The sequence below is a fragment of the Chiloscyllium punctatum genome, chromosome 7 (genome assembly GCF_047496795.1).
Source record: "Chiloscyllium punctatum isolate Juve2018m chromosome 7, sChiPun1.3, whole genome shotgun sequence".
NCBI lineage: Eukaryota > Metazoa > Chordata > Chondrichthyes > Orectolobiformes > Hemiscylliidae > Chiloscyllium > Chiloscyllium punctatum.
The window spans coordinates 37,382,495-37,410,117 of NC_092745.1; the positions used below are offsets into that span (position 1 = coordinate 37,382,495).

At 44.8% G+C, this 27,623-nt stretch overlaps 1 protein-coding gene and 1 long non-coding RNA gene across 3 annotated transcripts in view; one reads left to right on the top strand and one right to left on the bottom strand.

The window, feature by feature from the left end:
- stx6 (syntaxin 6) overlaps window positions 1-3,563 on the bottom strand; it is a 32,302-nt gene extending 28,739 nt beyond the window's left edge. Inside the window, exon 1 of one of the 2 annotated variants that reach the window (XM_072573414.1) lies at window positions 3,349-3,563. In XM_072573414.1, coding sequence (XP_072429515.1) covers window positions 3,349-3,383 — 35 coding nt within the window. In that variant the 5' untranslated portion in view covers window positions 3,384-3,563. The remainder of the gene's footprint in view (window positions 1-3,348) is intronic. The other variant, XM_072573415.1, reaches the window with a different exon arrangement.
- Window positions 3,564-9,681: 6,118 nt separating this feature from the next.
- Window positions 9,682-27,623, top strand: part of LOC140479446 (uncharacterized) — a 43,096-nt gene continuing 25,154 nt past the window's right edge. Inside the window, exons 1-3 of the long non-coding RNA XR_011961039.1 lie at window positions 9,682-9,743; window positions 17,901-17,993; window positions 18,689-18,753. This is a non-coding gene — a long non-coding RNA (uncharacterized lncRNA). The remainder of the gene's footprint in view (window positions 9,744-17,900; window positions 17,994-18,688; window positions 18,754-27,623) is intronic.

Below are 27,623 nucleotides of genomic sequence, written 5' to 3' on the forward strand. Positions count from 1 at the left end.
TGGAAACAGGCCCTTTGGCCCAACTAGTCCACACCGACCCTCTGAAGAGTAACCCACCCAGACCCATTTCTCTCTGACTAATGCACCGAACACTATGGGCAATTTAGTATGGCCAATTCACCTGACCTGCACATCTTTGGACTGTGGGAGGAAACCAGGGCACCTGGAGGAAACCCACGCAGACACGGGGAGAATGTGCAAACTCCACACAGACAGTCGTCCAAGGCTGGAATTGAACCTGGGACCCTGGTGCTGTGAGGCAGCAGTGCTAACCACTGAGCCACCATGCCGCCAGTAAAGATCTTAGTATAGGTCTCTAAGGATTAGCCTTAGTATCACTGTTTGGGGAACTCAACTATGTGTCGCCCTTCAATTCAAAGAAGACCATTCACTATTATTCTATTTCCTGTCACACCTATAGTTTTTATGCCATCCACTAATCTTTCTTCATTTTCTTTGCCCCCTTTTCCTCTCTCAGTTCACTTATATACTTAGCTTTCTGTTGCATTTGAATGGACATTTATCATTTACATCCTTTTCTTGTTTATCATGTTTTTGGTAATCCAAGAAGCCTTTGCTTCACCCCTTGTGGAAATGTGTCTAGTCTGTACTCAAACCATCTCAGCCTTCAATGTCTCACATTATTCAGTCACTGCTTTACCAGCTAACTTTAATTCCAATACATCTGAGCCAGATGCCTTTGTAGTCAGCTGTGACTCCATTGACCACACTTTTGCCTCCAATACAGCAAATCCCACTCCAAGACCTGAACACAACTCTCGAGCATTTGTGGGGAAATATAGTTCTGTCAAGGTAGTTTTTCAGGTGAAACGTTAAATTAAGGCCCAGTCATACAGATGTACAGCACGGAAACAGACCCTTTGGTCCAACTTGTCCATGCCAACCAATATCCTAACCTAATCTAGTCCCATTTGCCAGCACTTGGCCCATATCCCTCGAGACTTTGCCTATTCACATATCCATCCAGATACCTTTTAAATGGTGTAATTGTACCAGCCTCCACCACTTCCTCTCCTCCATCTCATGGTGCTATTTCAAAGACCAGGGGAGTTTTCCTCACTATCCTGACTAACATTTATTCCTCAATCAACATCATAAAGGCAGATTATCTGCTCATATACCATTGCTCATTGTGGAAGCCTGTGCACAAAAATGGCTACTGCATTTCCTGCAATAGCAAACTACACATCTTTGGCTACAGTGTGTTCAGGGACACCTTGTATTTGTGAATGGTACTATTGAAACAAATCACTTTCTCTCAAAACGAAAATTGGCTTTCTCCATCCAAGTATTTTGAAACCGAATTACATCTAGCACTATCTCATTCTAAAATGGTTTCCAATCACTACTGCCTAAGCACACTCTTGTTTATTCCCGTGATACGAATTATCAAATTTCCATTCAAATCCTTTTAGACTTATTAGAAAGAATAGAAACAAAACATATTTAAAAAGCTGAAAGATTGTAGAACTCTGCAGTAGAGAGGTATCCAAGTATACAGGTGCATTATGAAGGAATTATATTCATTGGAATTTAGAAGAATAAAAGCGATCTTCTTGAAACAGAGGATCTTGAAGAGACATGACAAGATAGATGCTGAGGGGATGTTTCCTATTGATGAAGATTATAGAACCAGGGGACAGTATTTAGAAATAAAACGTCTTCCAATTAAGACAGAAATGACTGTTTTTCTTTCCTCCCACTTAAAGGTTTGTTAGTCTACGAAATCCCTTTCCCAAGACAGTGGTGGTGGAAGAGCCATTTTAAAGCAGATATAGATGGATTCCCGACCAACAAGAACAGGACTTGGTACCAGGTTGCCTTATTTGTCATTTATATAAGTGATTTAGATGAGAATGTAGAAGGCTTAGTTGGTAAGCTTGCAGATGGTACCAACAATTGGTGGAAGAGTAGACAGTGAGAAAGGTTATCTAAGATAATTTAAAAATCTTGGTCAATTGAGTTAGTGGGCTAAGGAGTGGTAGATGGAGTATAATTCAGACAAATGCAAGTATTGCAGTCTGGTGATACAAACAAAGGCAGGTCTTACACAATTAAAAGTAAGGCCTTGGGTAGTGTTGTAGAACAGAGAGACTCAGGGTTCAAGTACAGAATTCTTTGAAGCTTGCATCACAAGTAGACAGGGTGGTTAAGAAGGCATTTAGCTCACTTGCCATCATTGCTCAGACCTTTGAGTATAGGAATGAGACGCATGTTGAAGATGCACAGGACTTTGGATAGGCCTTTTCTGGAGTATGTGTGCAGTTCTGGTCATCCTGTTATAGTTGGATATTATTAAAGTGGAGAAGGGTCAGGAGAGATTTACCAGGATGTGGCCAGGAATGGTGGATTTGAGATATAAAAAAAAGACCAAAAAGGCTGGGATGTCTTTTCACTGGGGCACAGGAAGTTGAGAGGTGACATTATTGAGGTTTTCAAAATCATAAGGGGCATAGATAAGGTGAATGACAAGAGTCTTTTCCTTAGGGTGGGTGAGTTTAAAACTAGGGGACACATTTTTAAGCTGACAGGAAAGTTTTTTTTCCACAAAAGTAGTTCATTTTTTTCCAAACGAACTTCCTGATAAACTGGTGGATGCCACTACAGTTGCAATGTTTAAAAGACATGCATAAGAAATATTTAGGGGGATCTGCGCCAAGCGCAGGCAAGTGAGACTAGCTCAGTTTGGGATTACGGTCAGCATGGACCATTTGGTCCAACAGGTCTGTTTTCCGGCTGTATGACTTTGTGAATCATAGCGAAGCAGGAAGGTGGAGTTGCGACCACAATCAGGTCAGAGTGAACGGTGGGGGAGGCTCGAAGGGGATCCATCACACCCATTTTCTGGTTTACCAAGTTAAAAGTTAAGCCAAACCATTCCTTCTGCAAACCGGCAACACCTTGGAAAGTACACATAGGTGTGAGGGAACACAACCCTTTCCTTGGCAACCACAGCAAGGATCAAATGATAACAATCCGAGCTGCTGAACCCAAACGATTTAAAGACCAACTGTAGCACCCAAACAGGGCTAGCTCATAAATTTCAGGGGGGGGGCGGTCACAGAAAGACCTACTAGCCCTACTTTTAGTACTCATCAAGGTAACGATTCACACCTAAGGGGTGGGGGTGGGGGTGGGGGTGGTAGGTGAGGGGGGTGAGGGAGGATGAGGTGAGAAGGGGGATGAGGTGAGGGGGGTGATGGGGGGGTGAGGGGGAAACAAATAACCGTAAAGACGGAAGATTATGCCGAGGGGGCTCGATTTGCAGAGGACACCGTCAATCAGAGAGAGGACAGCGGCTGCGGGAGGCCCCGGCCCCGGCCTTACCCTTTCACCACGAAGAAGGGGTCCTCCATGGACATGTTGCGGGACCGGGACCGGGACCAGGTCCCGGCCGCACCGGATTAGCGGATACTCGCTCCCTTTAACAGTGCGAGAGCATGTCAGAGATGTGTGGGCTGGGCTGGGCTGGCCGTGACCAGCTCCTCGCTCCTCGCTCTCTCTCTCTCTCTCTCAGTCCCACTCCGCCGCCGCCATCTTGCTGCTCCCCGGCGATGTGCTGCCGGGTCAGGGGTCACTCCCACCCCCCGGTTGCTATGGGTTACAAAGAGAGGGACCTCGACTTCATTGTTACTGTTTTTTTTCATCCTCCTCTCTCACTCCCCAAGTCCGTCACATTGAAAATCATCCCCTCCCCTCACACTCACACTCTCCCTCTCACCACGCCCCACTCCACCCTTTTCAGTCTCTATCCCCCCTCCCCCGCCCACTCTCTTCCCCCCCATTCTCTCCCCACCCCTCTTCCCCCCACCCCTCCCTCCTCACCCCTCTTCCCTCCACCCCTCCCTCCTCACCCCTCTTCCCTCCACCCCTCCCTCCTCACCCCTCTTCCCTCCACCCCTCCCTCCTCACCCCTCTTCCCCCCACCCCTCTTCCCCCCACCCCTCTTCCCCCCACCCCTCCCTCCTCACCCCTCTTCCCCCCACCCCTCCCTCCTCACCCCTCTTCCCCCCACCCCTCTTCGCCCCCCCACCCCTCTTCCCCCACCCCTCCCTCCTCACCCCTCTTCCCCCCACCCCTCCCTCCTCACCCCTCTTCCCCCACCCCTCCCTCCTCACCCCTCTTCCCCCCACCCCTCTTCCCCCCACCCCTCTTCCCCCCACCCCTCTTCCTCCTCACCCCTCTTCCTCCTCACCCCTCTTCCCCCCACCCCTCTTCCCCCCACCCCTCTTCCTCCTCACCCCTCTTCCCCCCCACCCCTCTTCCTCCTCACCCCTCTTCCCCCCACCCCTCTTCGCCCCCCCCACCCCTCTTCGCCCCCCCACCCCTCTTCGCCCCCCCCACCCCTCTTCGCCCCCCCACCCCTCTTCGCCCCCCACCCGTCCTTCCCCCCCACCCCTCTTTCCCCCCAACCCTCTTTCCCCACCAACCCTCTTTCCCCACCACCCGTCTTTCCCCCCCCACCCGTCTTTCCCCCCCCACCCGTCTTTCCCCCCCCACCCGTCTTTCCCCCCCCCCCCGTCTTTCCCCCCCCCCCCCGTCTTTCCCCCCCCACCCGTCTTTCCCCCCCCACCCGTCTTTCCCCCCCCACCCGTCTTTCCCCCCCCACCCGTCTTTCCCCCCCCCACCCGTCTTCCCCCCCCCACCCGTCTTTCCCCCCCCCCACCCGTCTTTCCCCCCCCCCACCCGTCTTTCCCCCCCCCCACCCGTCTTTCCCCCCCCCACCCGTCTTTCCCCCCCCACCCGTCTTTCCCCCCCCACCCGTCTTTCCCCCCCCACCCGTCTTTCCCCCCCCACCCGTCTTTCCCCCCCCCACCCGTCTTTCCCCCCCCCACCCGTCTTTCCCCCCCCCACCCGTCTTTCCACCCCCCACCCGTCTTTTCACCCCCACCCGTCTTTTCACCCCCACCCCTCTTCCTCCCCCCCACCCCTCTTCCTTCCCCCCCCCACCCCTCTTTCTTCCCCCCCCCACCCCTCTTCCTTCCCCCCCCACCCCTCTTCCTTCCCCCCACCCGTCTTTCCACCCCCCACCCGTCTTTTCACCCCCACCCGTCTTTCCCCCCCCACCCGTCTTTCCCCCCCCACCCGTCTTTCCCCACCAACCCTCTTTCCCCACCACCCGTCTTTCCCCCCCCACCCGTCTTTCCCCCCCCACCCGTCTTTCCCCCCCCACCCGTCTTTCCCCCCCCCCCCCCCGTCTTTCCCCCCCCCCGTCTTTCCCCCCCCACCCGTCTTTCCCCCCCCACCCGTCTTTCCCCCCCCACCCGTCTTTCCCCCCCCCCACCCGTCTTCCCCCCCCCACCCGTCTTTCCCCCCCCCACCCGTCTTTCCCCCCCCCACCCGTCTTTCCCCCCCCCACCCGTCTTTCCCCCCCCCACCCGTCTTTCCCCCCCACCCGTCTTTCCCCCCCCACCCGTCTTTCCCCCCCCACCCGTCTTTCCCCCCCCCACCCGTCTTTCCCCCCCCCCCCGTCTTTCCCCCCCCCACCCGTCTTTCCCCCCCCCACCCGTCTTTCCACCCCCCACCCGTCTTTTCACCCCCACCCGTCTTTTCACCCCCACCCCTCTTCCTCCCCCCCCACCCCTCTTCCTTCCCCCCCCCACCCCTCTTTCTTCCCCCCCCCACCCCTCTTCCTTCCCCCCCCACCCCTCTTCCTTCCCCCCCCCACCCCTCTTCCTTCCCCCCCCACCCCTCTTCCTTCCCCCCCCACCCCTCTTCCTTCCCCCCCCACCCCTCTTCCTTCCCCCCCCCACCCCTCTTCCTTCCCCCCCCCCACCCCTCTTCCTTCCCCCCCCCACCCCTCTTCCTTCCCCCCCCCACCCCTCTTCCTTCCCCCCCCACCCCTCTTCCTTCCCCCCCCCCACCCCTCTTCCTCCCCCCCTTCCCCCCTCCCTGTGATCACTTTCCACCAAGGAGAGAAAATAAAAGAAAGATTTAATCAGGATGTTGAAAATTACAAATGGATCTGATCCATATATCTGGCAGGCACAGCATGGGTTCATGAAAGGCAGGACTGTTTATCGAATTTACTGAAATTCTTTGAGGACATTACAAGCACGATGGATGTAGTGTATTTTGATTTGTGCAAGACATTTGACAAAATGCTGCACAAATGGCTGCTGCATACGGTAAAGGTGCATGGCATTACAGGTAATATTTTAGCATAGATAGCAGATTGGTCAACTAACAGCAAAGAGTGTGGATAAATGGTTGTTTTTCTGGTTGGCAATCAGTAGTTAGTGGTGTGCCTCAGGGATCAGTGTTGGAACTACAAGTATTAACAATTTACATCGATGATTTGGAGTTGGGGCCCAAATGTGGTGTGTCAAAGTTTGCAAATGACACTAAGATGAGTGTTGGAGCAAAGTGTGCAGGGGACACTGAAAATCAGTAGAGGAGTATAGATAGGTAAAGTGAGTGGGCAAAGGTCTGGCAGATGGAGTACGATGTTGATAAATGTGAGGTCATCCATTTTGGTAGGAACAACAGCAAAATGGACCATTATTTAAGCGATGAAAAATTGCAGCATGTTATGGTGCAGAGGGACCTGGATTACCTTGTGCATGAATCACAAAAGGTTGGTTTGCAGGTGCAGCATGTAATTACGAAGGCAAATAGAATATTGTCCTTCATTGCTAGAGTGATGGAACTTAAAAACAGGGAAGTTATGCTGCCGCTGTATAGAGTGCTGGTGAAGCCACACCTGTGTACAGTTGTGGTCTCCTTACTTGAGAAAGGATATTCTGGCACTGAGGGGATGCAGAGGATGTTCACTAGATTGATTCCGGAGTTGAGAGGGTTGACATATGAGGAGACATTGAATAGACTGGGACTACACTCATTAGAATTTAAAAGAATGAGGGGGATCTTTAGAAACACATACAATTATGAAGAGAATAGATAAGGTAGAAGCAGGGAGGTGGTTCCCACGGGCGGGTGAAACCAGAACTAGGGGGCATAGCCTCAAAATAAGGAGGAGCAGATTTAGGACTGAGCTGAGGAGGAACTTCTTCACTCAAAGGGGTGTGAATCTGTGGAATTTCCTGCCCAGTGAAGCAGTTGAGGCTACATCTTTGAATGTTTTCAAGGCAAACATAGGTTGATCTTTGAACATCAAAGGAATTAAGGGTTAAAGTGAGCAGGCGGGTAAGTGGAGCTGAGTCCATGAAGAGATCAACCATGATTTTATTGAATGGCATAGCAGGCTTGAAGGGGCCAGATGTGACACTCCTGCTACTATTTCTGATGTTTGTAGATTCTCGTTTACCTTCTCAGAACATAGTTCCAGGTCAGGGATATCATTAACCAGTGGTCACATATGTATGATAATTGGTCAAAGCAGTGAGATGAGACATTTGACCAAGTGTGGCATCAAAGCCCTTTGGAGTCAATGGACGTCAGGGAGAAATCTCCCCATTGGTTGGAGTTGAAACTAACATGAAGGAAGAGATCTGTCATCTCAATCCCACGAAACCACCACAGGAATCTCACAACCTCTTAAGCTGAACAATCTGCAGCTGCTTCATCAAATGACCTTCCCTCCATCACAAGGTCAGGAGATCGTGAGCAGTTTGGGTATAAGACAATTGAAGTCAACTGTATATCATCTGCAAACATGCAACTTTGGAGAGGTACCATCAAAACTATGATTAGGCAAGTACCGATAGTATTGGGACAAAAGATTAGATTTCTTACTGTTTGCTAACAAAAATCCTCAAATGAATTTACTGGGTCTAGTCCATTTCACTTAAGAGTCATAGAGATGTACAGCATGGAAACAGACCCTTCTATCCAACCTGTCCATGCCAACCAGATATCCCAACCCAATCTAGTCCCACTGCCAGCACCCGGCCCATATCCCTCCAAGCCCTTCCTATTCATATACCTATCCAAATGCCTTTTAAGTGGTGTAATTGTACCAGTCTCCACCACTTCCTCTGGCAGCTCATTCCATACCCGTACCACCCTCTGTGTGAAAAAGTTGCCCCTTAGGTCCCTTTTATATCTTTCCCCTCTCACCCTAAACCTATGTCCTCTAGTTCTGGACTCCCCGACCCCAGGGAAAAGACTTTGCCTATTTACCCTATCCATGCCCCTCATAATTTTGTAAACCTCTATAAGGTCACCCCTCAGCCTCCGATGCTCCAGGGAAAACAGCCCCAGCCTGTTCAGCCTCTCCCTGTAACTCAAATCCTCCAACCCTGGGAACATCCTTGTAAATTTTTTCAAGTTTCACAATATCTTTCCGATAGGAAGGAGACCAGAATTGCACGCAATATTCCAACAGTGGCCTAACCAATGTCCTGTACAGCTGCAACATGACCTCTTGATTTATAATCAAGAGATTAGAGGTCGATAAAGCTGATGAGGGAACAGTTCTTGAAATGAAAAGACAAATCCTCAATGTTGCAATATATGCCCATGTTTCTAGAAAGACTCACGAGGGCAGGTGGCACAAGAGCATTCGAAAAAGAAGATGAAAGAATGGGCAGCTAAACATTTTACAACTACAATGTTTTAAGGAGGAGATAAAGTATTGAGATTGTCGGCTTAGCAAGGTGAACCTCAATTTAGTGGTTGATACAAAGCAGTTGGGAGGGTTAGTAAAGTGACTTATCTGATAAATACTTCTGTTTGTAGAAAGAATAATTGGCGTCACATAAACATGTCGCAAACATATCATCGCAGGGACGAGGATAAGGAACAAATGTTGCTGGTAATAAGAGTAGAAGATCATCACACAGACAATAAGAGTGAGGTAAAAGGAGACATAGACGATTCTCAAAACAATGTAGAATGATGTACAGGAGCCAGTACTGCTAAACAGCATCATTGGTTGGGCCAAGAAAAACAAATTCGGGTAGCAACAGAAAATCAAGTCCTATTGGATCACTTAGTCTAAGCTGTAGTCTAAGCAACTATAGTTCACCTGTAGTATTAGATCTGAAACTGGATGGATCACCTAGATTCTGTTAGATTATGGAAAGGTAAATGTGGTCACAAGAACAGGATCATACACCAATTCCATGATTAGAAGACTGTTTCACTAGGATTGGCATTGCTTCATTCAAAGATTGATCTGTTGAACTGGTACTGTCAAATGCTATTAACATCAAGGATTAAAGAAATATCCACTTCTGACCCAACAAATGGGTTATACTAATATCGAGTAATGCCATTTGGGTTAGAAGATACCCTGACTGCATTCCAAAGATTTATGAATCAAGTAGTAGTGACTGAGTAGTTTATTGAACTGATGTCATGATGTATAGTAACACATGGGAAGAACTTGTGAGAAAATAAAAAAATCTGTTTAAGCAATTACGGTTAGCTGGATTAGTAATAAATTTGGCCAAAAATGAGTTTGCAAAAGCTGTAGTAACTTACCTCGGAGGTTTGTTGTATTTTGCAAAGGACAGCAAAAATGAAAGCTCCAGTAGAATTCCCCATTCCTAAAGCTAAATTGGAAACATGAGGCTTTTAGAAACATGTGGGTTTATTGGAAATTCGAGCATAATTTCAGCACAGTAGCTGTACTTTAAAATTCATGAAGGAAACAAGCAAAAGTGACTTGGTCAGCAGAATGCCAGGCAGCCTTTGAGAAGCCAAAGGCAATCCTTTTAAATGAACTACTGTTGACGTGAACCTTGTTTTTTTTTCAGACATTCCAAATTGTGATGCTGGTGACTTGGGATGTGTAGGTGCAGACTTGTTACAGAATGGTAAGTCAGGAATTCAGAAGTCAATGGGGGTTCTTCTCTAAGAAACCTAATCAGTATCGGAAGAAGTTCTCTACTGTAGAAAAGGAGATTTTCAGATTATCATTGGCTTTTCAGCATTTAGAAATCCTTGTCTGGCACAATAACATCAGAACACGAATTTACATTGACTGTAATCCACTGGCATTCATTGACAAATTTTAAAATCAGAATAAGAGACTATTCAAATGCAATCTTTTGTTTCAACCATTTAATTTAAAGAATAGTCACATTGCTGGAAGAGATTTTAAAAAAATCTATAGATGCTTTGTCCTGAGTAGGTTCAAAGTTTAAGAAATGCTAAGATTGTGCAAATTTGTCCAAAGGTGGTTGAGGGTGTCAGTTAGCTCAGTTGGCTGGACTACCAGTTTGCAATGCAGGGTAATGCCAACTCAGCCCTTTGTTGTAAAAGCATCCATTTCCCAATTCAGCCATAGAGAGTCTTGGAGTCATAGAGATGTACAGCATGGAAACAGACCCTTCGGTCCAACCCGTGGTTTCAATTCCCACACCAGCTGATGTTCCATGAAGAACTTTCATCCTTGAGCTCTTCCTTCACCTGATGCATGGTGATCCTCAAATTAAACCACCACTACTTCACTCTGTCTAATATGAGAGCAGCCCCATGTCATTGTAGAACTGGGGTGACTTAACAACGTCAGGGAGAGGATAAATGAATGCTTGACTGTGTATCATATATCACATATTATGAAATGGTGTTTCATCCTATAAGGGTGGAGGTATGTAAAGACTATATCTGTTTAGTTTACTGCAGGCTTAACAGGCTGGGGCTGTTTTCCCTGGACCGTCGGAGGCTGAGGGGTGACCTTATAGCGGTTTACAAAATTATGAGGGGCATGGATAGGGTAAGTAGGCAAAATCTTTTCCCTGGGGTTGGGGAGTCCAAAACGAGAGGGCATAGGTTTAAGGTGAGAGGGGAAAGATATAAAAGAGACCTAAGGGGCAACTTTTTCACACAGAGGGTGGTACGTGTATGGAATGAGCTGCCAGAGGAAGTGGTGGAGGCTGGTACAACTGCAACATTTAAGAGGCATTTGGATGGGTATGTGAATAGGAAGGGTTTGGAGGGATATGGGCTGGGTGCTGGCAGGTGGGACTAGATTGGGTTGGGATATCTGGTCGGCATGGACGGGTTGGATAGAGGGGTCTGTTTCCACGCTGTACATCTCTATGACTCTATGGCTGAATTGGGAAATGGATGCTTTTACAACAAAGGGCTGAGTTGGAATTGCTATATTTTTAAAAGGCAAGTTAATGAAACTAATTCTTAATTATGTTTACACTTTCTTTTCAAGCAGTGGTGGAAACGTAAATAGTACGGCACTCGGGGTTGTTTGCAAAGTGCAGTTCAGTCCACAATGAATTGCTGATGGGTATGTGAGATTATGACCAGTTTTGGGTGCCATCAGGTCATCAGCCTGATGACAACTCTGATTGTTTTCTTGGTAACTGGATAGTTTGTGGGTGTGAATGATACAGTGAGAAACTCTTGAACTTCTGGAAGGGGAGGTGATGTGTCTCTGCAGCAAAAATCCAAACGTCAGTTGCTTGTGTGTTGTTGCTTTTAATCAATAAGCTGGAGACTTTATATTCTGCAACTTTATTATCATTTTGTGCCTCCTGCAAAGAAATGAAATCGCCCACAAGAAAAGCTCAGAGAACAATAGGATTGAGGAAACAAAAGGAATCCCTCCATTGACTCTTGAGGACTGGTGCCGTTGAATTGTTTTCCTCACCATCCATAAGACCATTTGTACTTTTGTCTGAATTTGGATACGTGTGTATGTTTGTAGGGGCTTTCAAATGGGGATGAGTTTTAGTTAGTAGAATTATATGTCAACAGTTCATAATTGTTTACATGTAGTTAGAATCTATTTATTTGTAGTTTATGATTGTTCCTTGAACAGAAAACTGGTCCATATTTTCTGTTAACCTGAGTATATCAGACTTTGTGTACCTTGATATCATTTCTAATTTTGTGATGACTCTGGAATAGCAGGGCTTGATTTCCAGCAAGATATCATAGTAAGGATAACACCTGTCCCAAATGTCTGACTTAATGAGATTAGGAGTAGGCCATTTAGCCCATCGAGCCTATCCCACCATGCAGAATGATCATTGTTGATCAAATCCTTCAATGTCTTTTCCCAACCCCATTCCTCATAACGCAGTACACCTTTGGTAATCGTAAATCCATCAATCTCTATAGTATCTGAGCTTCCACAGCCCTGTTCAGGGATGTTGCTACAGATGTCAGCAGCATGAGGGTCTTGAACCCTGGCCTCCTGGTCAGAGGTAGGGATACTATCATTATGACACAACAGTCAAGTTCCCCCCCACCCCCCACCAAGCTTCCTATTCAATTGAAACAAGAATTCAGTTCTCCTCAAATCCTCTTTCAATAAAGGCAAGCATTCCACTGGTCTTTCTAACCTCTTGCTGAGCCTACGTGTTAGTCTTCAGGGACTTACAGAAAGGGACACTTAGGTCCCTTAGTACATCTACACTTCCAACCTCATACCATTTAATAAATAAATCTACCTCAGTACCTCCTACCAAAATGGATAACCTCACATTTTTCCACATTATATTCTTCCATTTGCCAATCCTGCCCATCCTCATGAAGCTTTACATCTTCCTCACAACATGCAATCCAACATTGCTTTATATCATCTGCAAATTTGGGAATTTCATCTCCATTTCCAAATCAATGATATATATTGTGAACATCTGGAGGCCCATATACACCACTAATCACAGCCTACCAAACACCCAATTTTTTTTCTACTCCCTGTTGTCTGTCCATTGGCCAATTATTAATCTGTCCGCCATCTACAAAACACAAGTCAGGATTATGATGGAATACTTTCCACTTACCTGGATGAGCTCCAATAACATTCAAGACATTTGACATGACTCAGGACAAAACAGCTGGCTTGATTGGCACACAAGCTATCATAGAATCACAGAGATATACAGCACAGAAATAGACCCTTCGGTCCAACTCGTCCATGCTGATCCAATAACCTTAATAAATTGTGTCCCATTTGCCAGCATTTGGCCTGTATCCCTCTAAACCCTTCCTATTCATATACCCATCCAAATGCCTTTTAAATTCTGCAATTGTACCAGCCTCCACCACATCCTCTGGCAGCTCATTCCATACACGCACCACCCTCTGTGTGAGAACGTTGCCCCTTAGGTCCCTTTTAAATCTTTCCCCTCTCACCTAAATGTATGCCCTCCAGTTTTGGACTCCCCACCCCATGGAAAAGACCTTGTACATTTACCCTATTCATGCCACTCATGATTTTATAAACCTTGAATAACATCACCCCTCAGCCTCCGATGCTCCAGGGAAAACAGCCCCAGTCGAATCAGCTTCTTTCTATAGCTCTAAAGCCCCCAATCTCCCAGCAAAATTAACTTTCAACGTTCACTACCTTTGCCACCTTGTTCAGTAGCAGCAGTGTGTACAATCTACAAGATGTACTGCAGCAATTTAGCAAGGCCCCTCCAATAACACTCTCCAAACACATGAAGCCTATCACCTAGAAGGACAAAGTCAACAGATACATGGGAACACCACTACCTGCAAATTCTCCACCAAGCCATTCACCGTCCTGACCTAGAAATAAATCACCATTCCTTCAGTGTCACTCAGTCAAGATCCTGAAATTCTCTTCCTAACAGCAGCATTGGTGTCCCTACACCACACAGACTGCAGTGGTTCAATCAGGTACCTCACTACCACCTTCTCCAGGACAATTAGGGATGGACAATAAATGTTGGTCCAGCCAGTGTGATGTCCACATTCCATTAAAGAATACATTAAAAAAAAGAAACAGAGTTGAAATGAGAATTTTTTTTTTAAACTCTGAGTTTGTTGACCTGAAATACACTGCTAGAAAGGGAAAGTCATACTTCCTTAATGCTTCACAAGGCCCTGACATTTTAATGATCTTAATCACTCAAAAAGCCATCACTAACCTCTCCTTCATTCTTTTCTCTGCTTAAATCCCTGCTGCTTCTTTCTTGCTCTCCTTACCTTGAACCAGCCCCATCCTTCATCTAAATCTTTTCCAACTCCTAAAATCCTAAATTTTACTTCTCTGCCACCACAATTTAAGCATGAGCCTTGGTTCTCATTTTGACGCAAGATGCCTCCCAGCGTCCCACCACCTTCCATTTCCTCCGCAGCACCCATCTTCACATCTTTGTTCTCTGGAATTAAAGGCCATGGGGTGTGTCAATGTCTTGTTGTCCACCATCAGATCTAGCATCCCAGTCCATTCCCACTCCCTCCAACCTCCTATCCATTACACCAGCCTCTGACAACCTCTTCTTTGCTTTCATTTTTATCCATGATTCTAGGTGCATTCATGTCGTTGTCTCCAGATCAAATGCTATCTGTCCGTAGACCATCCCTAGTGGTGTAGTGGTTAAGATTTGGCGCTCTCACTGCCACACACTGGTTTCGATTCCTAGTCAGGGAATGAAGATTTATTGTCTCATTGAAGCTTACAGCATATTGAGAGGCCTGGCTAGAGTGGACATGGAGGAGATGTTTCTAATAGTAGCAGAGACTAGGACTGGAGGGCATAGCCTCAGAGTGAAGGGACAACCCTTTAAAACTGAGATGAGGAGAACTTTCTTCAGCCAGAGGGTGCTGAATCTGTAGAACTCATTGCCCCAGTAGACTGCAGAGGGCAAGTTATTGAGTGTTTTTAAGAGGGGCATTAGTAAAGGGGTCAGAGGTTATGAGGAGAAGGCAGGAGAATGAGATTGAGAAACATATCAGCCATGATCGAATGGCACAGCAGACCTGATGGGCCGAACTGCCTAACTCTGCTCCAATATCTTATGGTCTTATGACCTGAGCCTTGCTTTTTGACTCCATAATGCATTCCGTTATTATGATTAGATTAGATTTCTTACAGTGTGGAAACAGGCCCTTCGGCCCAACAAGTCCACACCGACCCTCCAAAGAGCAACCCCCCCAGACCCCCACACTTACCTCTTCACCTAATACTACGGGCAATTTAGCATGGTCTATTCAGCTAGCCTGCACATCTTTGGACTGTGGGAGGAAACTGGAGCACCTGGAGGAAACCCACGCTGACACGGGGAGAATGTGCAAACTCCACACAGACAGTTGCCTGAGGCAGGAATTGAACCCGGGTCTCTGGCGCTGTGAGGCAGCAGTGCTAAATACTGAGCCATCGTGCCGCCCATGAACTTTCCATACAAGTGTCCCCCAAGACCCGTGGAACATCCTCTCAAATTTCCTCAGACCTAGCTCCTCAAGCTCTGATCCTTAACCCAAGTCCTGCAGACATAATGAAAATCTGGGCTGCTGTTGTCAGTCAACTCTTTAAAAAGCTCTTAGTTTAACCTGTCCAATGTCTCCAGCTGCAGATCTATCTCTAACCATTTAGTTTTGTGTCTCCATCATTATCCTTGTCTGTGCCAAACTGCTGTGGGTGAGTTCCAACTTTGTCTAAGTGGTGTTTGTGGCTCTGCACGAGCTACTGACATTGCTGACAGTCAATATAAAGAAATAAAGGTATTGCATTCCTGTTGTGCCTTTTGTGACTCCAGGATATCCCAAAGTGTTTCACAATGAAGGAAGACATTCTGAATTGCAGTCAATTTGTGCACAGCAAAACTCCACAAACAGCAAATGTGATCATCCATTTTTAATGATTGTGGAACATAAATTGGTGAGGACACCAGGAAAACCTTAATACTTCTTTAAGTAAAAATGTAAATGCATTGGAAGCAGTTCAGAGCAAGTTTGCCAGACTAATACCTGGAATGGACAGATTGTTTTATGAGGAAAGGTTGGACAGACCAGATTTGTATCAACTTAACAGGTAACTTGATTGAAACATACAAGGTACTGAGGGAGCTGGATGGGATGGATTCAGAAAGATTGTTTCTTCCTGTGGCAGAGTCTAGGGTTAGCAAGCACTGTTTAAACATAAGGGATCGCCCATTCAAAACAGAGATGAGGCAAAAAATTTTCTCTCAAGGGGTTGTGAATCTTTGGAATTCTTTTCCTAAAACAAAGTGATGTGAGTAGTGTCCTTGAATGTTTTTAGTCAGAAATAGATAGATTCTTGTTAAACAATGGGGTGAAACGTTATTGGTACATAAGTGGGAATGTCATCAGATCGCCCGTAATCTTTATTGAATGACAGAGTAGGGTCAAAGGGATGAACTACCTCTTCCTACTCCTATTCCAAGTGTTTGTACATTCCCCGTCTGTCTTTGAGTGTTTATGTGCTCCTGAGAGGACCTAGCTTTCACACCTGAACTGAACCAGGGCATCTCCGACAATGAAGCATCCCCTCAGTACACCACTTGAGCATCAGCAAGTCTCAGGAGTGGGTCTTGAACCCATCTTCATCCTGGGTTCTGCCCAGTCTACTACCTGATAAATATCATTATTTGGAGGTGCCGGTGTTGGACTGAGGTGTACAAAGTTAAAAATCACACAGCACCAGGTTTTGGTCCAACAGGTTAATTGGAAGCACTAGCTTTTGGAATGCTGATCAACCACCACCCGATGAAGGAGCAGTGCTCCGAAAGCTAGTGCCTCCAAATAAACCTGTTGGACTATAACCTGGTGTTGTGTGATTTTTTAACTCTGATACAGTATATGTCACCTAACAAGTCCATCAAATAAAATCAATGATCATCACATGAATCATTTTTACATTTCTGTTTGTGGGATCTTGCTGTCTGCAATCACACTTTACAACAGGGACTCCACTTTTGGAAAAAAAGTGGTTGTAAAATGCTCTGGGATGTTTCAAAGTTGTGAAAATTGCTTTATAAATGAAAGCTCTTTCATTCGGTGTCACTGATAATCCCATGAGTCAGCTCCTGGTGTTTAACACTGTTAGATCTCACAACAAGCATAGACCTGGTTGTTTCTCTTTATGACAAGGGTGGCAGATTTAGCACACTAATGGCCAGGAATGGATTCTCAGACACTGGTTCTCTGGAGTGTGAATTAAACTACACTAAACATAAAAGCAGTTTTAAAAAGCCTGTGGCATGATTGAGGTAATCGGCGTGGATAGTAGGCAATAGATTCTCATTTGATTTGGTGCTAATGAAGGCAATCAATTATAAGGTGTTAAAGTTGTTCAGAGTGGGGAGGAGATAGCTCACTAGTCTCTCCGCCTCTGCTTAAACAAATAAACAAACCTCAATTAGCTTCACCATGCTTTACTCTGAGCAGTAGGCTGACACAGAGGCCCCTTTTGTTATCCTGCTGGCATGCTGCCCAGGCTCATGTGAAAGGGCTGCCACAGCACAAGCACAACACAGCTGGCTGCTACCAGATTCTGATAAGCTCCTCCATCAACGACAATCCCCAGTTCTTCCCTTTCTGGCAGACCCCCGAACTGGTGCAATGGACATTACGTACTCAGTGTGTTCGATGTGGAGGGTGCCGCACTGTGCCTTTATTTGCATTTGCAAATGTGTCGACCTTTAACGAGTTCATACATCCCCGTGCTCGTGGTCGGTATCTGGTGCTGCTCAAGGGGCTTATTACCTGAGCCCACTGCAACAGATTGTCTGCATCCCTTGGGCTGGAATGAGAAGGAGAAGGGTAGAATCAGTTTGGCCAAATTGGATGGAAACAACATATGTGTGTGTAGCGAGAATGTTTTTTGTGAGGTCCCTGCACATGTCGACAAACATAACCTGCACTTTCAGTGAAACAGCCTGTTATCAGAAAAAATGCTGCAAGGTCTGACATGTTTCTATGGATTAGAAATCTGTTTGTTGGCCTTTACCCATGTGGCTCAATGATAATAATTGTGTCATTTACAACCGAAGTGTATGGGTTCTAAGATCCCTTATTGGGGACCACGGTTGACATTCCAGGGCAATACTGAGGGAGTGCTGCACTGTTGGATGTGTTAAAGAGACAGTAAACTGACAGCAGTCTGCTTGTTCAAATAGATGTGTAAGATCTGATTGGATTTCTTTCAACCAAGGGTGATGAATGAGTTCTCTGGTCAGAGTGAGGCAAAATGCAAACTGTTTTGAACATCACATTCGTCCTTTTCTTCTTCACAGATGGAGGCTGATGTATTTTCAACAGCTTTCAGTACTTACTTGATGTGAAGCACTTTGGGACAACTTGACGACAAGAAGAACACCTATAGAAATGCAAGTTCTCTTTCTTTCTTTCTTGGTAAAACTACTTTGGATTGATCTACTGTTCTAAGCCAGCATGTAATGTGCCCGTCCCTGAGGGTGGATAAATGGGGGAGGGCTAATTCCAAAAATTAATGGTAAATTTGAATGCATTGTGTGGTGACTTCGTGTTACATAGGAAACGGTGAAACAGCGAAGGGAAGCAGAAAGGTGAAAATATTCAAGTCAGAAGGATTACAAATACATCAGAGAAAATGTTGAAATGAGTAAATACAACATGTGGCATAGTAATATGTCTCATGAACACGAAGGTCTCAGAATCTAATTCTGAATAACCAATAACTCTGAGCTGAACATACATTACATAGGGATGAGGCAGGCCATTTGGTCCATGCATTGTAATGACTCTACTATCTCCCAATACAGTATTGGCAACTATTTCTCAATTGGCACCTGGGTACTTGGCACAACTATGCAACTCAGAAGCCCTATTCCAGGTTTTGATAATTACTTAACAAATGTAGAAGCTCTTGATATCAGTCCTGAATTTGTCTGTTGTCTGGTTGTACCTCCTGCTCTTGATGTCGCAGTGTAGCCTGAAATAAAGTTAGGAGTACAAGGACTAACCCATGCAATCCTCAAACCTGTCCAGCCATTAGACCATGGTTGCTTTGTATCTGAATTTCATCACTCTGTCTTGGTTCTAGCTTAATCCCCTTACCCAGATATCCCTCCTCTGGCCTCCCGTCTCAGCGGCTTTCTCGGGGGTGAGGTGAGTTACAAGTTTCTACTAACTTCTGTGTGGAGAATGTGTCCTTTCATAATGATTTTCATTTGTTTATATTTCAATTTATGTGTCTATATTTATAATGGAAGTCATGAATGAAGGCAGGTCATGCTGCAATTACACCCTCTCACCAGAGGGTATGCTGCAGGAAAGTATACTTGCAGTATGGCACGTTTACATTGGCCACAGGAAATGCTATCATGGAAAAAAGTTAATGGGGCGTGTACATGGACAAAAGCAGCATCAATTTCTAAACTGTTCCCACTTCATTGGAACTAGAACAGAAGTGCAGTGGAAATACCTTTGTACAAACTTAGAAAGGCAGAGAAAGAGCAGTGCTGAAGAAATTTCAGGCCAACATTTTCAATCTATCTTAGATATCTCCATCAGACTCCCATCTAATTACTTTATTTGAAGATTGAATAGCTAAACTGTATTTATCCATATGTTATACTACAATCCTGTATTGTTAGACTAGTTTATATTAAGTATTACTTGATTCCTTTGTTTTTATATTTAATTTTTTAAAGTTTGTTTATTTTATTATTCTGTACCATGAGTGGCAGGGAACCGGTTTAGCTCAGTTGGCTGGGCCGTTGGTTTGCAGAGCAGTGTTCAATTCCCATCACTGGTTTGAGGTTACCATGAAGGACTCTCCTTCTCAACCTCTTCCCTCACCTGAGGTCTGGTGACCCTCAGATTAAATCACCACTAGTTGCTTCTCTCTAATGAGAGAGCAGTCCCTATGGTCTGGTAAGTCTGTGGCAACACAACCACAACAACGATGAGTGGCGACATTATACACTTTTCACTACACTCTCCTGTACTTGAGAACTCATGACAATAAAATCTAAATCTAAAAAATCTCAAGTTAATCTCATGGCTATTCCTTGAGTTGGCTGCTATTCCCCTCTCCCCCAACTTATATCACTGCATCTTGGTGAGTGAATCAGCATTCTCTCACTTGTCCTGTGCTTTTTCATTCATAACTTTCATTTATATAGCACCTACGATGCCCCTCCCTATAAATTAACCTTTAAAACTTCAATGAATCCTTCCAAAAACAGGGCTGAAATGTACATCTAGCATAACAGTGAACTGGGTGTGACTTTGTTGTTCACAATGCAGGATGTGCACTGTGGTCATGTCTTAAATTCCCACGCACTTTCACAAAAACAGCCTGTATTGCCTACTTGATCCTTTGGTCCAGCTGTAAGGTACCTGTAAACTATACATCCATTTATGGGGTGAAACATTGAGGCTGACCTCAAATATGAGTGCAGCGTGTCATTGCTGAAAACAGGGGCTTTTATACCTTGAATATCTGCAAAAACATAGTCTTTGGCGCTGACAGAACTGGGTCGATGTACATGCAACAGTCTACTGTCGTAAAGTTACCAAGAGCATGATCCAACTAAAATTTGAAACATGGCCATAGGGATTGAACTTATGACAAGTTCTCAAAAGTTTGTTTTAAAGATGCAGAGGAAATTAAAAGAGAGGTTTGGGGAGAGAATCTGAGTGCGGAAGGTCACGTTGACTGAAAGCACAATTACTATATTGGTGAAAAAATAATGGCAAGAGGCAAAGTTGTTCCGAGTTGGAGGAAGTCAGACTTCCTGGTGGTTTGTAGGACTGGAGGTAGTTACAGAAATAGTGAGGGTTGAGGTCATAAAAGGATTTAAGTGCATGGGTGACAGAATTGAAACATAAATGGATTGAGATCCACCCTAGGTTAGTGGACATACTGTTGGGTGCTGCCTAAAGGTGATTGGACTTTGGAAGCATGGAGTCTGTTCAGAAATAAGATACTTTTCAACCTGACCCACCTGCATTACAGTCCTGTACAAAATTCTCGGTCAAAACCATGATCGTGCGGAAAGGATGATCAGCCATGACTCCGTTGACCCGACAGAGTTTGTGTATGGGCTGCAGTTGACACAAAATGGGCCTTGGTTGTGATGCCCACTAAAGTATCCCCATCAGGAGTTTCCCGGACTCAGACGATCAGTTTCACAAGCTACCATTGGAGTTCTAATGTGACGTGATAGCAGTCTGCAGCTGACCTCGAGAGAACATGGAAAGTAGAATAATTGACTCCTTTCAAATTAAGGTATTGTTTCATATGATGTACACTCCCATGAGCAGCCTCACAACATAACCTCATAATTACGGGCTGATTCTGTGACCAATTTCCTCCTGTTCTACAACTGAATATATTCACACAGAGGAGGAAGCCTATCAAGGTTAACTGTACAATTTAAAGTTTAGTGAAATATTGCAAATGCAACGTAAACAAATAAAAACTGACAAATACTTGAATTTTAGGAGGAAGCAAGTTCATCAAATTCACAGACTTATTATGTTGGGGACCATTGTGGAGCATTCTTTTAATGGGTGACACTGAAGCAACTGAGTGGGTGTTATATGTTCATTCAGAAATGGTATCCCCAGGCAGAAACACTCCCAGGTTGAGAATGACTTTGGGGGAATAGAGTGGTTGCTTTAGCTGTCTACTTCCCTGTTCCAGTCAGTGACTGAGTGACCTTGGAACTACAGAGTATTCATTGGTATCCTCAGTGTCTTCTCTGTAACTACTTGGCAGTGTGGAACAATTATTGCATCAGTTAACAGCTCTGTCACCTTTACCCAGTTTTGTAGAAAAAGGTGGTCAGCTCAGGAGATGGCAGGTGGGTGCGGGTTTGTGGGTGGTGGAAGGAAGTAGCTCAACAGAATCAATTGGAAGAGGAGGACAAACAGGAAGTCTCATAGGAAAAAACGCAAAATGTAGACAGGATGTGGACTGATGCCAGAAACAATCTACTGGGTGTCAACTGTGGCTCAGTGAGTAGAACTCCCACTCTCTCTTTTTTTCATGTTTGTTCCTGGGATGTAGGCACTACTAGCCAGGCTAAAATTCATCCGCTGAATTGCACTGGCGATGAATTAGTAGACAGAGACCACAGGATGTTGATAGAGGGGGCTTCAACGTTGGCAAAGTCATCAATTTCATTTTACTATTCATTCATGGGACATGGACATTGCTGGCTGCACAGCATTTATTGCCCATCCATGGTTGCCCTTGAGAAGGTGGTGGTGAGCTGCCTTCTTAAACTACTGAAGTCTAGCATGGAAGAAGACTCTATGGTCCATGCTGAACCAGTCCATGCCGAACAAAATCCCAAACTAAATTTGTCCCACTTACCTGCTCCTGTCCCATATCCCTCCAAACCTTTCCTATTCGTGTATTCATCCTAATGTCTTTTAAACATTGTAATTGAACCCGCATCCATCACTTCCTCATGAAGTTTATTCCACATGCGAACCACCCTTTGTGTAAAAAAGAAATTTCCTCATGTCTTTTTTAAATCTCTCTCCTCTCACCTTAAAAATACGCTCCCCAGTCTTGAAATTCCCCATCTTAGGGAAAAGACAACTACCATTAACACTATCTATACCTCTCATTATATAAATTTCTATCAGGTCACCTCTCAACCTCTTACATTTCAGTGAAAAAATTCCCAGCCTATCCAGCTAAAACCTTCCATATCCAGCAACATCCTGGTAAATCTCTTCTGAACCCTCTCCAGCTTGGTAATATCCTTCCCATAACTGTGCGACCAGAACTGGACACAGTACTCCAGAAGGGGCTTCACCAATGTCCTGTACGACCTCAACATAACATCCCAACCCCTATACTCTAAAGGACTGAGCAATGAAGGCAAGTACGCCAAACACCTTTTTATCCAGCCTGTCTTGATATGATGCAAACTTTAAAGAATCATGTACCTGCACCCCTAGGTGCCTCTTCTACAACATTAGCCAAAGCCCAACTGCTACCCTTGTTTGTTCTATTAAAATGCAAAACCTCGTGTTTATCCAGATTGAACTCCATCTGCCATTTTACATCCCACTGACCCACTTGATCAAGATCTCTTTGGTGGTCTTAGAAAACCTTCTTCTCTGGCCACGATGCCACCAATTTTGTGTCATCCGCAAACTTACTAACCATGCCTTCTGTCTTCCCAACTTGCTGGGGCAAGTCCGTGACAGGTCTGGCAGCAAATGCGTGGACTGCTTCAAAAATCGGGAATGGTGCTAAACGTTTTTGCAACCATTAGTAAAATCCCCACTTCTGACCTTATAATGGACAGAAGGTAATTGATGAAGAGGCTGAAGATGGTGGGCCCAGAATACTACCCTGAGGAACACTACAGTTGTTGACTGGAACTGAGACAACTAATCTCTAACTAACCACTTTTTGCCAAGGATGACTACAACACTCCACAATTCCCATTGACTCCAGTTTTGCTACAGTTTTCCATGATGCTATATTTGATCATGGACAGCCACTTCCACCTCACTTTATTGATTCCCTCACCACCTGCCGCAGACCCAGTCTAGTAGCTATGTCCTTTCGGACTCAACCAGCTCAATCGGCAGTACTGCTGCTGAACCACTCTTGGTGGTGGACATTCAAATCTCCCCACCCAGAAAACACCACTCTCTGTGTTTTCTCCAAGTGTTGTTCAGCGTGGAGGAGAGATTGATTCATCGGTCAAGGGAGGATAGTACGTGGTAATTTATAGGTTTCCTTGCCTGTGTTTGCCATGGTGCGGTGAGACTCCAGAGTCAATATTGAGGGCTCACAGGGGAATCCCTTCCTGACCATATACCACTGTGCTTCCAAACCTACTGGATCTGTCCTTGCAGTGACACAAGGCACACTCAGGAATGGTGTCTGAGACATTGTCTGTCAGGTATGATTATGTCAGGTTGTTGCTTGACTAAACTGTGAGATAGCTCTTCCAGTTGTCCAAACCCAGCTACTGTTAGGATGCCTATTGACCACTCTTGTCTCTGCTTTCTTCCCCTTGTTATTTCCTACAAAAGCCGCATTCTATGATTCTATATGGATTCTCCATCTTTCAATCCAAGATCATTTCTTGCCACCAATCTTATTCCATCTCTTTTTAACAAAGCTACCTCACCACCCCTCCCTTCCTTCCCGTCCTTACAAAAGGTCACATGTCCCCGAATATTTATTTACCAGCTTTGATCTCCTTGTAACAATGCCTCTGCAATACCTTTTAAAGTCATACCCATTAACCTCTACTTGTTTTGTTAATTCAGTTATTTTATTAAAAATACTACCTGCATTTATGTAAAGAGCCATTCATTTTGCCTTTCTACCCTATTGCACTCCCCCTCCCCTTGACCTTTGTTGCTGCTTTTATATTCTGTCATTTCCTGACTCACTCTAGCTATCATTATTTAAGTATCTGCTCTGCAATGCCACCATTTTGTTTTGCTAGGCTATTTATCACCTCTCCCAAACCCCAATACCCCCTCTCCCAATTAATTAAAAGCCTTCTCTACAACCCTAGTTATTTAATTCACCAGGACACTGGTCCCAGTATGGTTCAAGTGAAGTCTGCCTCACCACAATAGCTCCCTTCTATCTCAATACTGGTGCCAGTACTCCATGAACAGAATCCTATCTATTCCACATCAATCTCTGAGCCACATGTTAAACTCCTTGACTTTATTTAACCTATTCCCAGTTATTACCTTGGAGCTGCTGATTTTTTTAAATTTAGCTGGGAGAATTGTGGTGTTATTCACAGACTACATGCCCCACCCTTTACTTGTGAACTGTTAATGTATCATTACCAAACATTTTCTGTTGCAACGCAGTTTTGGTCATGTGATAACCGTTTCAATGTTTTCCACTGATCATACAATGAGGTTGTTGGAGGAAGTCAGTTGATACACTATGTAGGATGTCTGCTTTCTCACCAACATTCCAACAATGATTAGCCTCTGAAAAGTCTTTAAAATTAATAAGTAAGTTTCAGAAAGTCTATCAATCGTTGTTAGTTATTTTAAATGGATTATGCTCCAAGTTTATTTACATCTTAGTTTAGTTATTTAGTCCATTTTACAGTTACAATAACAGAGTTCTCAGCTAGTCTGAAATCCAAATTATACTCCTTCCGAAAAATAAATTGGTCATCTTCCTAGTAGGTTTTCCAGGCATATGACATTACAACAATGACTTTACTCCTTTGGCTGCAATGTGGTTTTGTTCACTTTGAGCTGATGAAAATGCAGTCAAAGTCAGGTTGACCAACCATTGTAAGAAGTGAGAGTGAGAACTACCATCTGTAAAAGACAGTGGTGTAGTGGCAATGCCATTGGACTAGTAATCCAGAGACCCAATTAATGTTTTGGGTACATGTGTTAAAATCCCACCTTAGCAGCTCATGGAATTTGAATTCAATTAAACTGGAATAGAGAGTTAATTCTTTGTCTCTGTGATGGTGCCCATGAAATTGATGATTTCAAAAATCCATGTCATTCACTCGTGTTATTTAAGGAAGAAAATCTGCCCCCCTTATACAGTCTGACCTACATGTGACTTCATATCTACAGCAATATGGTTCACTCGGGGGCACAGCTCCAGGGGTAATTCTAGCCTCAGGGCAACTGTCTGTATGGAGTTTGCACATTCCCCCTGTGTCTACGTGGGTTTCCTCCAGGTGTTCCGGTTTCCTCCCACAGTCCAGAGTGTGCAGGCTAGCTGGATTGGCTGTGGGCACTGCAGGGTTATAGGGTGACCGGGGGGGGGGGGGGGGGGGGGGCGGGGCAGGGCAGATGCTCTTTAGAGGGTTGGTGTGGACTTGATGGGCTGAATGGCCTGCTTGTACACGGGGATTCTATGATTCTAAGTTGCTAATAAGTACTTGCCTCACCAAAGATTACCACGTCCCATAAAAGAATAAGGTTTAATAAAGGCCATTCAGTCCTTGGCGTCCACTCAGCCGGTCTGATTGGCCTGAGTTCCACTTCCTTGTCTGCATCCCATAATCCTTAACTCCCTTGTCATTCAAAAAATCTATCAACCAGATTCAACAGTCAGACCTCCAAGACTCAGTGAGGAAGAGAATTCCACAGATTGATGAGGTTTTGGGAAAATCGGAAGGATTTACTTTATGCTCTGACATCCTTATTATTTGCACCTGCCAGATATATTTTAAGTACAATATTAAATTCTATTTAATCTTTTCTTAATTTAAAAAAAATTACATCTGTCAGGCACTACATAAAGTTTCCAATTTAAAACTCCTAACAACCTGTCCTCTGAAATCTATATTTACGGTTGGATGAACGCAAAGATAACTGTATTTTCAAAACTAACAGAGATATTTAGATTACCGATTAAGATATCAAAAACCAAACTAAGAATAAAGTACATGCACTGAAACAATGTAAGTGGGCAATTTTGCGGGATATAAAGTAATAGCCAGTTCAATGCTAACATCCGAATTAGGAGTAGGAGTCATAGAGTCATCATGGAAACAGACCCTTCAGTCCAACTTGTCTATGCAGACCAATGTTTCTCAAACTAAACTAGTCCGACTTAGCTGCATTGCACCCCTCAGGCCTGCTGTGTTGTTTGAATAGGATAATTGCTGATCTAATTGTGGCCTCAACTTCACACGTCGCTAATTCCCAATTTCCTTAACTCTCACATTAGTCATATAGTACAAAAAAATCCATAAAATAGGAGCAGTAGTAGGTTATTCAGCCCAGTGAATCTGCAATTCAATATGACCATGGCCGATCATCCAGCTCAGTCCCCAGGACCCGCTTTCTCCTTTGATCCCTTTAGCTCTAAGAACTTTATCTAACTCCTTCTTGAAAACACTGATTGTTTTGGCCTCAACCACTTCCTGCAACAGAGAATTCCACAGGCTCATCACTCTCTGCCTCCTCATCTCAGTTGTAAATGGGAAACAAGGGGTTGTGTTACCTGGGGCCTCCCTGAAATGGATCAAAAAGAAAAGATGTCTGATTTTGTGGAGTTGTTGCATGCTGAAGCCCAGTGTTCTGCTTCTCAGGATGTCTGCTGCTGGTCTCTTTGTCCCCTATTTCAGATTTCCAATTTTCTTGCAATGGACAGGTCTTGTGGATCAGGCCAGACTCTCTCAAGCTATTTTAAGAAGGTAGCCCAGACCCTAATTTTTCTTATTTTAAAGGCAGATATGAAGTGGATATTCAAGGTGTGATGCAGCTGATCAAACCACTTACCTTAAACAAAACAACTTATTTAAACACTAAAGTTCAAACACAAACAAAAGAAAACTGAAGTTAGAATATCTTAATTATTGGAAAAGTTAACTGACCGAACACAGCAACTTAACTCAGGAGCTGTTCCAATTCCTGTAACATCCTATAAACACATGCCTTGGCAAAAGGTAAATTCAAACACAGGTTCTTACAGGCAGGAGAAACTATCGAGAGAAAAGTCAAGAATCATCTGCTGAAGCTTGGAACCTTTCTCTGGACAGCAGCAGCTTCTCACTGTTGCAACGAAACCAAACTAGAAAAAACCTGAACTGGGAGAACTGGCCGTTCCCCCTGTCATTGTTAAAGTAGATGTTTTGACACCTCTGCCTTTGCAACCTCTCTTGGAAATAACCAAGGACAAAATAACGTTTTTAAAGTGTCAGTATCCTCACACAGGACACATCCTTGCATGAGAACAGGAACTCTGCCTCTGGTAGCATACACCCACAGGCTGGCAGTAAGTGCCACTCCCCAATCTACTCCAATCCCATTATTTGCATGCTACCCATTTTCACAGTGTAATCAGCCCAATTCCCCACTCACTGCCAGATCTTATTGACCATGGGATCCCCTAGGTGTCAGTCACGGTGGTAGAAATACAAATCTCTTTTGATTAGGCAATGGAAAGAATCTAAAGGGACTAGAGAAGCACAGAATTAGTGAATAGTTGAAGCATTGCAGGCATGAGTTGACAAACCGGTTGGACGCTTGTAACTTTGGGA